Source organism: Thalassophryne amazonica, chromosome 18, assembly GCF_902500255.1.
Source record: "Thalassophryne amazonica chromosome 18, fThaAma1.1, whole genome shotgun sequence".
Taxonomy (NCBI): domain Eukaryota; kingdom Metazoa; phylum Chordata; class Actinopteri; order Batrachoidiformes; family Batrachoididae; genus Thalassophryne; species Thalassophryne amazonica.
In genome coordinates, this window is record NC_047120.1 from 23,062,302 (window position 1) to 23,078,637 (window position 16,336).

Sequence of the window (16,336 nt, forward strand, 5' to 3'; positions counted from 1 at the left end):
AACAACAGTGAACAATGGACGTTTATAATTACATTCTGGGCTCACACACCGTTCCAAATCATTATAGAAACTTGGTATAATTTATTATCACCCTTGAAAAATGTCAGCTACCCAATCTAGAGCCTGTGGATCCCCACAGGCAACATGCTAGTTATTTATATCTGGTTTTCCCAGGAATCAAAGCACTAAACCAAAAGTTCTCCAAAACCGCATGTTCTCCTTGAATTGCTGGCTGTCTGAGTGGTGTCCAAAAAATGAGGTGGGCTTCATAGATAACTGGCAAAGCTTCTGGGGAAAACCTGGTCTTGTTAGGAGAGACGGCATCCATCCCACTTTGGATGGAGCAGCTCTCATTTCTAGAAATCTGGCCAGTTTTCTTAAATCCTCCAAACTGTGACTATCCAGGGTTGGGACCAGGAAGCAGAGTTGTAGTCTTACACACCTCTCTGCAGCTTCTCTCCCCCTGCCATCCCCTCATTACCCCATCCCCGTAGAGACGGTGCCTGCTCCCAGACCACCAATAACCAGTAAAAATCTATTTAAGCATAAAAATTCAAAAAGAAAAAATAATATAGCACCTTCAACTGCACCACAGACTAAAACAGTTAAATGTGGTCTATTAAACATTAGGTCTCTCTCTTCTAAGTCCCTGTTAGTAAATGATATAATAATTGATCAACATATTGATTTATTCTGCCTTACAGAAACCTGGTTACAGCAGGATGAATATGTTAGTTTAAATGAGTCAACTCCCCCGAGTCACATTAACTGCCAGAATGCTCGTAGCACGGGCCGAGGTGGAGGATTAGCAGCAATCTTCCATTCCAGCTTATTAATTAATCAAAAACCCAGACAGAGCTTTAATTCATTTGAAAGCTTGACTCTTAGTCTTGTCCATCCAAATTGGAAGTCCCAAAAACCAGTTTTATTTGTTATTATCTATCGTCCACCTGGTCGTTACTGTGAGTTTCTCTGTGAATTTTCAGACCTTTTATCTGACTTAGTGCTTAGCTCAGATAAGATAATTATAGTGGGCGATTTTAACATCCACACAGATGCTGAGAATGACAGCCTCAACACTGCATTTAATCTATTATTAGACTCAGTTGGCTTTGCTCAAAATGTAAATGAGTCCACCCACCACTTTAATCATATCTTAGATCTTGTTCTGACTTATGGTATGGAAATTGAAGACTTAACAGTATTCCCTGAAAACTCCCTTCTGTCTGATCATTTCTTAATAACATTTACATTTACTCTGATGGACTACCCAGTTGTGGGGAATAAGTTTCATTACACTAGAAGTCTTTCAGAAAGCGCTGTAACTAGGTTTAAGGATATGATTCCTTCTTTATGTTCTCTAATGCCATATACCAACACAGTGCAGAGTAGCTACCTAAAATCTGTAAGTGAGATAGAGTATCTCGTCAATAGTTTTACATCCTCATTGAAGACAACTTTGGATGCTGTAGCTCCTCTGAAAAAGAGCTTTAAATCAGAAGTGCCTGACTCCGTGGTATAACTCACAAACTCGCAGCTTAAAGCAGATGGCCCGTAAGTTGGAGAGGATAAATGGCGTCTCACTAATTTAGAAGATCTTCACTTAGCCTGGAAAAAGAGTCTGTTGCTCTATAAAAAAAGCCCTCCGTAAAGCTAGGACATCTTACTACTCATCACTAATTGAAGAAAATAAGAACAACCCCAGGTTTCTTTTCAGCACTGTAGCCAGGCTGACAGAGTCAGAGCTCTATTGAGCCGAGTATTCCTTTAACTTTAACTAGTAATGACTTCATGACTTTCTTTGCTAATAAAATTTTAACTATTAGAGAAAAAATTACTCATAACCATCCCAAAGATGTATCGTTATCTTTGGCTGCTTTCAGTGATGCCGGTATTTGGTTAGACTCTTTCTCTCAGATTGTTCTGTCTGAGTTATTTTCATTAGTTACTTCATCCAAACCATCAACATGTCTATTAGACCCCATTCCTACCAGGCTGCTCAAGGAAGCCCTACCATTATTTAATGCTTCGATCTTAAATATGATCAATCTATCTTTATTAGTTGGCTATGTACCACAGGCTTTTAAGGTGGCAGTAATTAAACCATTACTTAAAAAGCCATCACTTGACCCAGCTATCTTAGCTAATTATAGGCCAATCTCCAACCTTCCTTTTCTCTCAAAAATTCTTGAAAGGGTAGTTGTAAAACAGTTAACTGATCATCTGCAGAGGAATGGTCTATTTGAAGAGTTTCAGTCAGGGTTTAGAATTCATCATAGTACAGAAACAGCATTAGTGAAGGTTACAAATGATCTTCTTATGGCCTCAGACAGTGGACTCATCTCTGTGCTTGTTCTGTTAGACCTCAGTGCTGCTTTTGATACTGTTGACCATAAAATTTTATTAGAGATTAGAGCATGCCATAGGTATTAAAGGCGCTGTGCTGCGGTGGTTTGAATCATTTATCTAATAGATTACAATTTGTTCATGTAAATGGGGAATCTTCTTCACAGACTAAGGTTAATTATGGAGTTCCACAAGGTTCTGTGCTAGGACCAATTTTATTCACTTTATACATGCTTCCCTTAGGCAGTATTATTAGACGGCATTGCTTAAATTTTCATTGTTACGCAGATGATACCCAGCTTTATCTATCCATGAAGCCAGAGGACACACACCAATTAGCTAAACTGCAGGATTGTCTTACAGACATAAAGACATGGATGACCTCTAATTTCCTGCTTTTAAACTCAGATAAAACTGAAGTTATTGTACTTGGCCCCACAAATCTTAGAAACATGGTGTCTAACCAGATCCTTACTCTGCATGGCATTACCCTGACCTCTAGTAATACTGTGAGAAATCTTGGAGTCATTTTTTTATCAGGATATGTCATTCAAAGCGCATATTAAACAAATATGTAGGACTGCTTTTTTGCATTTACGCAATATCTCTAAAATTAGAAAGGTCTTGTCTCAGAGTGATGCTGAAAAGCTAATTCATGCATTTATTTCCTCTAGGCTGGACTATTGTAATTCATTATTATCAGGTTGTCCTAAAAGGTCCCTGAAAAGCCTTCAGTTAATTCAAAATGCTGCAGCTAGAGTACTAACGCGGACTAGAAGGAGAGAGCATATCTCACCCATATTGGCCTCTCTTCATTGGCTTCCTGTTAATTCTAGAATAGAATTTAAAATTCTTCTTCTTACTTATAAGGTTTTGAATAATCAGGTCCCATCTTATCTTAGGGACCTCATAGTACCATATCACCCCAATAGAGCACTTCCCTCTCAGACTGCAGGCTTACTTGTAGTTCCTAGGGTTTGTAAGAGTAGAATGGGAGGCAGAGCCTTCAGCTTTCAGGCTCCTCTCCTGTGGAACCAGCTCCCAATTCAGATCAGGGAGACAGACACCCGCTCTACTTTTAAGATTAGGCTTAAAACTTTCCTTTTTGCTAAAGCTTATAGTTAGGGCTGGATCAGGTGACCCTGAACCATCCCTTAGTTATGCTGCTATAGACTTACACTGCTGGGGGGGTTCCCATGATGCACTGAGTGTTTCTTTCTCTTTTTGCTCTGTATGCACCACTCTGCATTTAATCATTAGTGCTTGATCTCTGCTCCCCTCCACAGCATGTCTTTTTCCTGATTCTCTCCCTCAGCCCCAACCAGTTCCAGCAGAAGACTGCCCCTCCCTGAGCCTGGTTCTGCTGGAGGTTTCTTCCTGTTAAAAGGGAGTTTTTCCTTCCCACTGTCGCCAAGTGCTTGCTCACAGGGGGTCGTTTTGACCGTTGGGGTTTTTACGTAATTATTGTATGGCCTTGCCTTACAATATAAAGCGCCTTGGGTCAACTGTTTGTTGTGATTTGGCGCTATATAAATAAAATTGATTGAATTGATTGATTGATTAAACCAGGGGTGGCCAAGTTCGGTCCTCGAGAGCCACCTTCCTGACACTCTTAGTTGTCTCCCTGCTCCAACACACCTGAATCCAATGAAAGGCTCGTTAGCAGACTTTTAATGAGCCTTTCATTGGATTCAGGTGTGTTGGAGCAGGGAGACAACTAAGAGTGTCAGGAAGGTGGCTCTCGAGGACCGAACTTGGCCACCCCTGCACTAAACAAAACAAACAAAATAAACTCCAATAAATAAACTCCAATCAAACAAAGAATAAATGCCAACAGTAATGTCCAAATTAAAGAGCTGATAATACAGGAAAAAAGGTGTGACTGATATATGATTGTTTTCCCTCTTCGAGAGGCTTTTTGTGGTGGGACTTGTACTCTGGAAAATACGAGGTCTGTGATAAAAGTAACGGACCTTATTATTTTTTTCAAAAACCATATGGATTTGAATCACGTGTGATTACATCAGACATGCTTGAACCCTCGTGGGCATGCAAGAGTTTTTTTCACGCCTGTCGGTTACGTCATTCGCCTGTGGGCAGTCTTTGAGTGAGGAGTCGCCCACCCTCTCGTCGATTTTTTTCATTGTTTAGGAATGGCTCAGAGACTGCTGCTTTGTTTGATCAAAATTTTTTCAAAACTGTAAGACACAACTGAGTGGACACCATTCGATAAATTCAGCTGGTTTTCGGTAAAGATTTTAACGGCTGATGAGAGATTTTGGTGTGGTAGTGTCGCTTTAAGGACGGCCCACGGCGCTTGACGGCGATCTGCGCTTCGAGGCAGCAGCGTCTCGCCGTTTCAAGTTGAAAACTTCCACATTTCAGGCTCTGTTGACCCAGTAAGTCGTCAGAGAACAGAGAACTTTCAGAAGAAGTCGGCATGAGGAGTTTATTCGGACATTCCATTGTTTACGGACATTTTGTAATGAAAGAACGTGCGGACAGAGTCGCATGTCGGGCCGGACCCGATCGCGGGGGGTCGCGACAGGAAAAACACCTCCGTTGGAAACCTTAACGGGCAAGTTGGAACATGCCCAAGCTGTTAAACAATTTCTCAGTTACTCACTTGTTGAAAGCCATCAAAAGCCGCCTGAATTTTACAAATGGTTTTCAACACGGAGGTGTTTTTCCTGTCGCGGCGCACACAGATTGTTCTGAATCTTCTCTGTTCTCTCACGACGTCCTGGGTGAATTAAGCCTTAAATTAGAATGTTTTCGGGTCGAAACAGGCCGACGACGGTGCCTGGAAGCGCTGCGCGACGTCCCGCTCCGTGGGAAGTCCTTACAGCGACAGAAACACCCCATAATTTCTCATCAGCCGTTAAACTTTTCACCGAAAACCAGCTTAATTCCTCGAATAGTGTCCACTTGGATATTTCTCACAGGTCCAGAAAAAATGTTGATAAAGCAACGCGCGCCGTCTCGAGCAGCGGCTATTCACACAAAGAGATTCCGACGGGCGGGGTGGAGCACTCCTCACTCAAGGCCTGCCCACAGGCGAATGACGTCACCGACACGCGTGAAAAAACTCACGCATGCGCACAAGGGTTCAAGCTTGTCTGACGTAAAAACATATGAATGAAATCCATTTATTTTTTGGAAAAAATAAAAAGGACCGCTTTTTTCATCACAGACCTCATATAGTACCCGCTGTAATTAATTAACAACAGCAGTCTCATTGTGTGAGTAAATGATGTTTTTCACTTGTGAATATGATTCATGTTTTATATTTTCGCATACTATATGAGTATAGTTTACTCTTTGATTGATGGGGTATATTATAAGGATAAACTGATAGACATTAGTTTACATTAATGCATCAATCTGAAAACCGACTTTGGTTTACTTATCAAAAACAGCATAGACCAGCCTCTCAGGTACTGAACACTGCCACCTGCTGGATGGTTTGTGTATGCTGGATGGATGATGGGAATTAGGAGCAGGTGTGGTTGAAGTTCCAGCTCACTTGTTTGTCAGTTTTTCATTTCCATAGCTTCAATCTGTGAGCACCACGGTCACTGCTGTTTGTTTGAGTTGGGTTGCTGCTTCGCTGTCTGAAACTCGCTGTGTACAAGTGTGCAAGGATGAAGTCTGTGTCTTAAAACACCCCCGAGAACACTTTAAATTCAGTTAGTGTCCAGTTTATTGATTAGTGCGGTGCCTTCAGTTTTGATGTATATAGTGAGATTTCCTGCTCGGATGTCAGTATTTGGGAAAATGGTCCAGAATTATAAATATAAAGAAGAAAGATGCTGCGTAAATGATTGCTTGTTAAAGCACGACACTAAATCTTATCATTCAGAGATGCTTTGGCAGCACTGTTATCATCACATTAACCCGAGACCAGGGTCGTAAAAAAAAAAGCGTACAAAATCAAAGTCTGGGTCTGAGGAGGTTTTAGATGACTATCAGTAATGACAGTAGTACTACTTCAGTGTAAATACAAGATAAGAAGCTCGCCCTCTCCGAAGTAGCAATCAGCAGACCAGAACACAGTGTCCTGATTGTGATCTGTTTCCTTTAAGAGCTCACACAAATATCAGCAGAGCCACTCTAATTCTTTCTTTCCCGGACTGTGTTTTTCAAATAGCCTACGCTTGAGATGATCTCTGTGTCGCCGGCTTCAGCACGTGTTTTTAACACCTTTGTCAATTCTCATTACTTCTGTCAAGGCCAGGTCAGATTTTTGCTGCTATTTGTCTGTTAGCAGAATGACGCAAAATTCAGTTTCAATTCATTTGGTTTGTACAGTGCCGAATCACAACACAAGTCACCCCACAAGAGTAAGATCTAACCTTCCCCACCCCCTCTGCAAGCACATCAGCAACACTGGTAAAGAAACACCCTCAAGGTGTTATGTTTTTTGATAATGGGAAGAAACCTCAAGCAGACCAGACTCAGAGGAGTGACCATGTATTTTTTTTTCTCCACTTTTATTTATTACTACAAGGACATTTTATGGAGAAAAAAATCAATAGAACACCAGCTGCATTTCTATCATGCTTCTCCATCTAGCAGATGCTCAAAGGTCTTTACAATGATGCCTCACTTTTACTTCCTCAGCTAAGGCAAGTACCCATTTTACGACTGGATGGACTAAGGTTATATGCAGATTAAGTGTCCTTTCCAAGGATGTAGACAGGCAACGTGAGCGGGAAACAAACCCAGGTCTACATATTGACAGGCCAGCTCCTTACCCACTGAGCCACCTTCTCTGCTCTTCTCCGGCAAATGTAGACTTGTAATATCTACATTATTTCTTGAGAAATTCACGTACACATGGAAAAATGCTCTACAGTATCTTGCAATGTTAAAGAAAGAAGGGAAAATTGATCTGCCACGTTAATCAGATCCACTGCCAAAGTTAACGGGTTTTTCTTTGGCCAATAACCACCATTCCACCAAGTTTCAAGAAAATCAGTTTAGTAGGTTTTTGTTTTTTTTTGTTTGTTTTTTTTGTTTTGTTTTTTTTTGCACATTTTATCTACAATACTTCCACAGATATCCGTGCCGTGTTGGCAGAGGTATGTGCTCTCTGAGGTTTCTCCAGCGTTATTGCTTGTTCATTTATGTCTAGTATGTACTAGGTCATAGTACAACACATCATTCTTCGGTTGGAAACCACACTTGTTCTTAGAGTGTTTTACGCTCACTTCCCACATTGCTTTGCTGATGGAGGTTGTCGGGTAACGACCATGATCCTTACCCTCCCACCTCTGGCCCTCAGAACCTAAACCCAAGTAGGGGCTGCTTTTTATGTCCATGAACATAAAACCGAAGGGTGACAATGTGCTGGGGCCTTGTGTGGTTTGGCATTGGGTGTCTGGAGGAGTGCTTGTGGTTCCATCCAGTCAAAGTGACAAATTGCCTTTTTTTTCACCATTGCCTGCTAACAGCCTCCATATTAACCTCACCATTAGCACTTACTTAGTGTTACACCCATTTTTTTCTCTGCCCAAGGTCTCTGTGGCCTTTTCTGGGCTGATTAAAGGACGTTTGGAAAGCACTTAAGAGGTGTAAAACCTCATTGGTTTGAGTGAGCCAGTGTGGCGGCTGATGTTGGGTTCGAGCCTATCACTCTGATTACTCCCATAACCACGGTATCTGCTCCCCCTGCAGGTACTCAAGTGTTAGCTTCAATTCGGACACTAGAGGCATCTACAACCTTTAATGCGAGCTACTTGGTGCGCCGCATTACTCAAATGTAGAGTTCACCTCACTGAAGACGGTGATAAAGGCATTCCACCGGCTCATAGTAGACCATGATGAGTTAATAATAAAGTACCACTGACAGGTGTGGGTTTTTTATCCCACTCGTGATCAAAGGCAAGCACTCTGGAGAGTTGTGTCGTCTCCAGGCGAGAATATCCATTCTGAGCAGATGCTGAGCAGAGATGGCCCATTTCAGAAGGCAGATGATGCGGTACACGCACCACCTATCCCTGCAGCTCGCAGACGTAGCTTTATCTGACAACAGCCTATCTTCACCCTTATTTTCATCTCACACAGGGAATAGACATTCTAATATTTTGAAGCTACATGGCAACACTCCCATTGATCTTTTTTAAGATCAGTACTTGAGTATTCTGTCAGGATTACAACAGAAAAGTTAGTCAAAAGAAGTTCTGCATTTTTGACCAGGCAACAGCAGTTCAGTTGGTGGAACTGGTCTACATTTCTGTTTCTAGTGGAAAGTCAGCATCTGAAGTGTCAGCAGAAGAACTTTCTGAGATGGTTTTCTCTGTTGTCTCATTGGCTCCCTGCCTGTGTATGTCTCTCTAGTATGAGACATTACAGTTGGCTCTTACCATTGATAATATATTCAAGTCTAGTCTGGGAGCATGCATTGATGTCATGCTTTGGAAAACCAGTCCATCTCCAAAATAACCATTGATCTGCCGCAGCCAGGTGAAATGTGGTTGTTTTTGTGGCCTTGTCCAACCACTAGGATCCTCAACACTCAGGGACCTGAATGCTGGATCATGACAAGAGAGACCACATGGGAAAAATGTTTAATCCCCCGCCGGCCAAAAGCCCGAAGTGGGATTATGTCGTGGCGATTTCCGTCTGTCTGTCCCTCAACTCCTCATATCAACTCCTCTCACATTTTTAGGAGAAACTTTATGAAACTTGGTACAAGTCCTTGTTATAAGTTGGTAATGTGCATATTATCATATTGTTCGATTTGGGCCCATTTTACCAGAGTTATGACCTTGATTAACAAATATAGACTCCGTCAGTATCATGAGCAGGTGCCTGCAGTCTGAAATTAACTCTTCAGATATTTCGGATGAATTTCGTGAAAGCTGGCACAAGTCCTTTAAATGTTATCAGAATGCAGCAAGCACTTGTACCAAAGCAGTATTTGCTAGCAGGGGATATTGTGATCTCAGAGACCTCTTGTTAATATTGCAACAAACTAGGGCTGGGCGATATGACTTAAAAGTCATATCACGATATAAATTGAATCCTTCCACAGTAACAGTATATATCACGATTTAAACATGATTGTAAAAGTTATAATGGAATTGTTTCTGAATGGGTTATATAGTCCCTTTGCAAAGCTAAATTGATTGAAATAAACAAATAAAAAACAACAATAAAAACATAAACAGATATAATTAATTTTGAACGCCTGACTGGTTAGGCATGTGTTTTTGTGCATTGGAATAATCTTATTTCGACATTCCTGCTTCTGTCCTGCAGGAGGCCAGGATAGTTTGTCTGCTTTTGGTGGCATTTTTTTCAGAAAGACCTCAGAGACACCACCACATTTGTTGATGATCCTGATTGGTAATGTTGTGGGGTTCCACCAATGATGAAGCGGAAGGCATGGTTTCTTTTTCCTCCGCTCCCTTGCCCCGAGACAGAGCTCTCAGCTTAGTTGAATGAGGAAATGTGTCGACTGTTTCTGTAAATACGCACACCAAATATGACCATAAAATTCACAAAACAAAATGCGTAAATTATTAATCATAATTCAGTTTAAAGTAGGCCTATTAGCATAATTTAAAAACTCGTGTAAAGCTTGAAGCGTGCATTTTTAAAATGCATTGAAACAGAGACTGATTCTGATGAATTTAATGGAACAATTGTTTAATTCGGTCATGTGACTTTTACATGCCCAAATTCAGTCAGGTGAATCCAGAGAGTTAAAATAACTTTTAATTTTACTCTCTTACAAGGAGAAGTTTTAATCTGCCAAGGTGGAGATGGAGCCTGTGACCAAAGCACTGACTGCAGCCTTTTACAGTCATTCAGCGTCACTGAGGAAGATACGATGACGTCATCAACAAGCATTACCGCGATTGATTGGTGGAGTCTAAATCTCTACCATTGGTCAAATTTATACCGTGAACTGAACATATCGTTTATACTGCCCACCCCTACAACAAACTGTTGCTGCTTTCACGGCCACCCCGCCATTGGCAACAATGAAAATAATAAATAACAAAAATAGTGTCTATAAGATAAACTGACCTGTGGACACCAGATACAGGACACAGAACCCCCCCCCCCCCAGCACCTTACAAGGTTGAAGCTGCAACATTGGACCCAAAGGAAGAGCATTTACCAACTATCCCATCAGAACTATCAGCCATCCAGAGGTTGACCCACACCATCCAGAAAAAGCACTTGTTGGTTACCTTGACCACCACCCATTCCAAATACAACTCCCAGCCAGTCCCAGGCCCTCCCCCACCATTCCATTGGCAGAACCAACAACCAGCAACCCATCTGAAGCCCATACCCACAGAGCAAATCCTTGCCCAAGGGAACCACATGGCACCCAGGGGTCACATCTAAAGAACCACAGACATAAGTCCAGGTACTCCTGGTCAGACCCCAGACACCCCAGTGATCTTGTCATGGGGTGTCATCACCCCAACTATCCTAAAGCCCACACACCCATCACACATCTGGTGTAGGTTGTAATTACGTTTATTTTTAGCCCTTTAATATTTGTAACTTCTGTTTAAATTCAGAACAGGTAGATCACTGGGTTAAAAACTTTGGCTACCAATATGTTGACCTGGGTTTGATTCCCAGTCACGTAACCTGCATCTGACTGGCATTCCATCCAGGGGGGAGTCCAATGCCAATCTGCTTCAAACTCTGGAATTCAGAGATAAGCACCAGCACCAACATTTTTCAGACATGTTGGACTCACCTCTTGTTTTTCTAATTCATACATGTTACAGATCTGATTTTTTTTTTTTTCACTTTGGCTCATGTAGAATTCCACTCATGGGTCCCCCTTCAGGTGCTTCTGCAGTTCCAAATTAAGTTCTTTAACTAGAACAGAACCTATTGTGCATTGGTGGAAGGACCCTCTGGTGTAACAAGCGTTTTGGTTGACGTTGAACTTTCTTGCATCTTTACAGACTGACGACATTGGAGAGATTGCCAAAAAGGCCCGGAACCTTCCGAAGGAGAACACTGAGAGGCAGCGAGTTGTGGTCTTCACCCAGGGCAAGGAGGACACGTATGCAACTGTCGGTGAGAGGTTTCAGACTTCTGCTCTTGTCTGTTTTTTTTTTGGTGCTTACTTATATGTATTTGCACAAGTTTGGCTTGAAGCTGTCCACACTTTTGCACCTTTTAGAAATTTTTACCCCTCACTTAAACTTCATATCTGACAACTGCAAAACACGAGCTTAAACAACAAAGATGGCGGACTGTGGAAAGCTGAATACTGTCAGTTATTTCTTTGAAGTTAACCTCCAATATTGACACCAGATGTTTAGGGAAAAAAAAGAACACTTGCAGTACGTTCTGTCATTTTCGGAGCATAAAAGACGTGTGTTTGGGGGGGGGGGGGCTGGGCGGGGGGGGGGGGGGTGCAAAGAGCAGGCATTGATTTGTGAAGTACTTCTAACTTTGTCTTGGACAGACTCCAGGCCAGTTCTCGGCAGTTTTTAATGCATCAACGCTTACTTCCTGACACAGCCCCCCCCCCACCCCTGCGACGGCTGCAAAATGATGGCAGCATGACCTTGGAGAGCAGTTGACAATGTGCTCCTCAAATCAGTCCACTTTCCTTTGATAGGCAGCATATTAGTTAGAGGAACGTGAAAACGCAGTGTTATCATAACTGTGCAGAAGTTGCGGGTTTGGAGTTGATGGTTTCAGATTACTGCTGGGAGCGCTCGCCTTTGTTTGGAGACACGAGGTCTCTCGCCGCTCGGCGCCCTTGCCGTTAACACTCGTGCGGAGGAAAGGATAGCCTCAGGTAAAGAATGCGACGTATCACTCATCACTGGGGACGGCACAGAAGCACAGCTGCAGTAGGACTGTTAGCGCGACAGGACACGGCCTCCACATGCATCAGCAGTCCTACGTTCAAAGTGGACGACGTCCACACACCGTCAGGAGATCTAATTTTAGCTTTAAATTATGTGTTCGAGCTGTGAATCTCTCTCGTGTAAAAATGGCATGTGATTAGATACAGGGACTAGGATACAACTCGGGAACGTTGATGCCATTCAGCATGGTGCAAGACGATACAGATGTTCAACTTCCACCATAAATTAAAATTACATGAGTTAATTGGCGACCATCAAACCCATGGATCTCTTTCGGTTTTTCTGAGTACAGTGGGGTAAAAAAGTATTTAGTCAGCCCCTGATTGTGCAAGTTCTCCTACTTGGAAAGATGAGAGAGGTCTGCAATTTTCATCATAGGTACATTTCAACTATGAGAGACAAAAATCCAGAAAAAATCCAGAAAATGACATTGTAGGATTTTTAAAGAATTTATTTGTAAATTATGGTGGAAAATAAGTATTTGGTCACCCACAAACATGCAAGATTTCTGGCTCTCACAGACCTGTAACTTCTTTAAGAAGCTCTTCTGTCCTCCATCTGTTACCTGTATTAATGGCACCTGTTGGAACTTGTTATCTGTATAAAAGACACCTATCCACAGCCTCAAACAGTAAGACTCCAAACTCAACCATGGCCAAGACCAAAGAGCTGTCGAAGGACACCAGGAAGAACATTGTAGATGTGCACCAGGCTGGGAAGAGTGAATCTACAATAGTCAAGCAGGTTGGTGTGAATAAATCAACTGTTGAACAATTTTAAGAAAATGGAAGACATACAAGACTAGGGATGGGTATTCATGATTTTATCGATATCGATGCCTTTATCGATATCAATGCCATTATCGATTCTGCTTATCGATCCGATTCCTTATCGATTCCCTTATTGATACCTCTTGTGAATTTTGTACTAAAAGTAGGCTTTACAGGTTTTCTATGTATTTTATTGAGTCTTAAAGTAAATAAATATGAAATTGGTCACTGTATCCTTGATCTCTGGACATAAATATACAAAATATGCAGTTTTTGTCAAAAGCATTTCCTTTCAGACATTTTGGCATGAATGTCTCTCCATACCTCTGAGCTGAGCTCAGCCGGCTGCTGCACGTCAGTGCAAGACATCTCATTTTGGGAGGAAAAAACTTTTTGATTGATTGCAATTTGTTTGTATTACAACATTTGGAAAGAGGTGTCAATTGATTTAAACGGTGTTTTGCTTCAAAGTTATTAATTCCAGCTGGACTCTATTGTTCTAACTTGACTCAGCAGAGAGCCGCACAGCGTTTGGAGCTGTGTGAACAGAACAGAGGACAATTCTCGTTTCTTTCTCGCAACAAGACAGGAGTCCCAGTTAGTGACTTTAATCCTCACAAAAGTGACTCACGATTGACATATTCAGGGATGAAAGTGGTGAAAAACAAAAAAAGCTGAAACCCCAAATTACCCCCCCCCCCCCCCCCCCCCCCCAACACCACCTGCACAAAAATGTTTGAATTCTAGAAGCTCTGAAATGCAATCTGGGACTATTCTAGACAATAAACTGCAGTGAGTGCAGCATCCATTTTGGTGAGGGGAAAAACCCAACTTATTCAAATTCATTCCAGTAGTATTCTGCCCTTACTAGGATGCAGCAGTTGTCTAGCTTGGCAGATAGGTCTGGAGGAAATGACTGAAGAAATTAACAAATTGAAAATATGGTTTGACTGAAACAAATTGTCATTAAACTTAAATAGCACAGGGATGAAGTGGAGGTGTAAGAGTCACTAGGTGTTCACAGGAAACATTTATTTCTATATTTATGTTCATTCTTAGTTGGTTATATATTTTCTGTTGTTTTGATCAGGTTCTTTTTGTCTCTTTCTCTAAAATTGTATTGTAGCATTGTTGTTGCTATTATTATTAATATATAAACAAAAATAACTTAAAAAAATTACAATTTGTAATACACTTGACTTTTATGACAACAAACCCTGAGCCATTAATTATTATACAGAAAACAAATGCACACAAACGTGCTGACAGCTGCAAAAGCTTAATGCTAACTTTAACATTGAAAATGCCATAGACATGCTAACGTGTTAGCATCGGTCCCGTTTTTAAGTTATAAAATACATCTATTAACTGTTTCAGAAGACCATAACAGGTCGGTTTAACATAAAAAAGGTAAATATTACTCAGACATAAACTCTTTAGGGTTTTAGTGCTGGAAAATAAAGATAAAGCGAAATAAAACAATGAATCAACGAAGCAATAGATTGATACTGCTTCAATCTGCGACTCACTGCTTCGATTGGTTCAAGGTTCAAAGCAAAGCCACGCTGCAGAAAAGTTTATTACAGACCCGCTGCAGGGTCTGTAATCAGTGTAGAGAAATGATCATTTTCCTGACAAATACCCACAAAAACAACAGCTACTCTGAAGCACCGATAAGGGAATTGTTAAGCAAAAAGGTTATTGGTGTCTGTGGATCGAATAATTTCTTCACGATACCCGAAAGGAACTGGTTTTCGATACCCATCCCTATACAAGACCATTGATAATCTCCCTTGATCTGGGGCTCCATGCAAGATGTCATCCCGTGGGGTCAAAATGATCATGAGAATGGTAAAGAAAAATGAATGACCTGCAGAGAGCTGGGACCAAAGTAACAAAGACTACACACTATACTGAGAGGGACTCAAATCCTGCAGTGCCAGGCGTGTCCCCCTGCTTAAGCCAATACGTGTCCAGGCCCCTCTGAAGTTTGCCAGAGACCATATGGATTATCCAGAAGAGGATTGGGAGAATATCATGTGGTCAGATGAAACCAAAATAGAACATTTTGGTAAAAACTCAACTCAATGTGTTTGGAGGAAACAGAATGCTGAGTTGCATTCCAAGATCACCATATCTACTGTGAAGCATGGGGGTGGAAACATCATGCATTGGGGCCATTTTTCTGCAAAGGGGACAGGACAACTGATCTGTGTTAAGGAAAGAATGAACGGGGCTATGTATTGTGAGATTTTAAGCCAAAATCTTCCATCAGAGTGAGCATTGAAGATGAAACATGGCTGGATCATCCAGCATGACAATGATCTCAAGAACACCGCTCGGGCAACAAAGGAGTGGCTCCGTAAAAAAAACATTTCAAGGTCCTGGAGTGGCCAAGCCAGTCTCCAGACCTTAACCCCATAGAAAATTTGTTGAGGGAGTTGAAAGTCCGTGTTACCCAGCGACAGCCCTAAAACAACATTGCTCTAGAGGAGATCTGCATGGAGGAATGGGCCAAAATATCAGCTACAGTGTGTGCAAACCTGGTGAAGACTTACAGGAAACGTTTGACCTCTGTCATTGCCAACAAAGATTGTGTTACAAAGTACTGAGTTGAACTTTTGTTACTGACCAAATAGTTATCTTTCACCATAATTTACAAATAAATTCTTTAAAAATCCTACAATGTGATTTCCTGGATTTTTTTTTTTCTCATCTTGTCTCTCACAGTTGAAGTGTACCTATGTTGAAAATTACAGACCTCTCATCTTTCTAAGTAGGAGAACTTGCACAATCAGGGACTGACTAAATACGTTTTTACCCCACTGTATGTGCAGCTCGTTGGTTGCTGCCTCTGCCTGTCTTTTGTTGCCCATTAGGGGGCAGCACTGTGTAGAGTAACAGAAAGTGCAACGTAGAAGAAGCCCAAAAGAAGAAGTCAGCTGTTATTAGCATAGCATAAATAGCTTAGCTGACTTTCTTGTTCTTGTATGTTTGTATCAACAAACTGTGAACTGAGCGTAACGTTCCAACGGGTACTTTTGTTCATGATACTGACAGCCACAAACAGACGTGTGATTTATTTGTAAATTTTTGAACTTTACGAGAGTTTAAAGATGTGGAAGTAGGAAAGAAACACACTTAGCCAATTTCTAATGTTGAAATCAAGCAGTCGACAGGTTGCAGTCGTATCTCTTACTAAATAAAAACGATTTTCAACTCATATCAGTTAATTGTTACACCCCTAAATACTTCAGTTTCTACTGTATTCAAATCCTAATATTACAGTAATATTTAGCAGTATCATATTTTCCGGGATGTAAGTTTTTTGTGTGTGTGTGTGTGTGTGTGTGT

At 41.4% G+C, this 16,336-nt stretch overlaps 1 protein-coding gene across 2 annotated transcripts in view; it reads left to right on the forward strand.

The window, feature by feature from the left end:
- Positions 1–16,336, forward strand: part of adkb (adenosine kinase b) — a 436,023-nt gene that overhangs the window by 351,272 nt on the left and 68,415 nt on the right. For both annotated transcript variants that reach the window (XM_034193559.1, XM_034193560.1), the window contains exon 9: positions 11,292–11,406. In XM_034193559.1, coding sequence (XP_034049450.1) covers positions 11,292–11,406 — 115 coding nt within the window. The remainder of the gene's footprint in view (positions 1–11,291; positions 11,407–16,336) is intronic.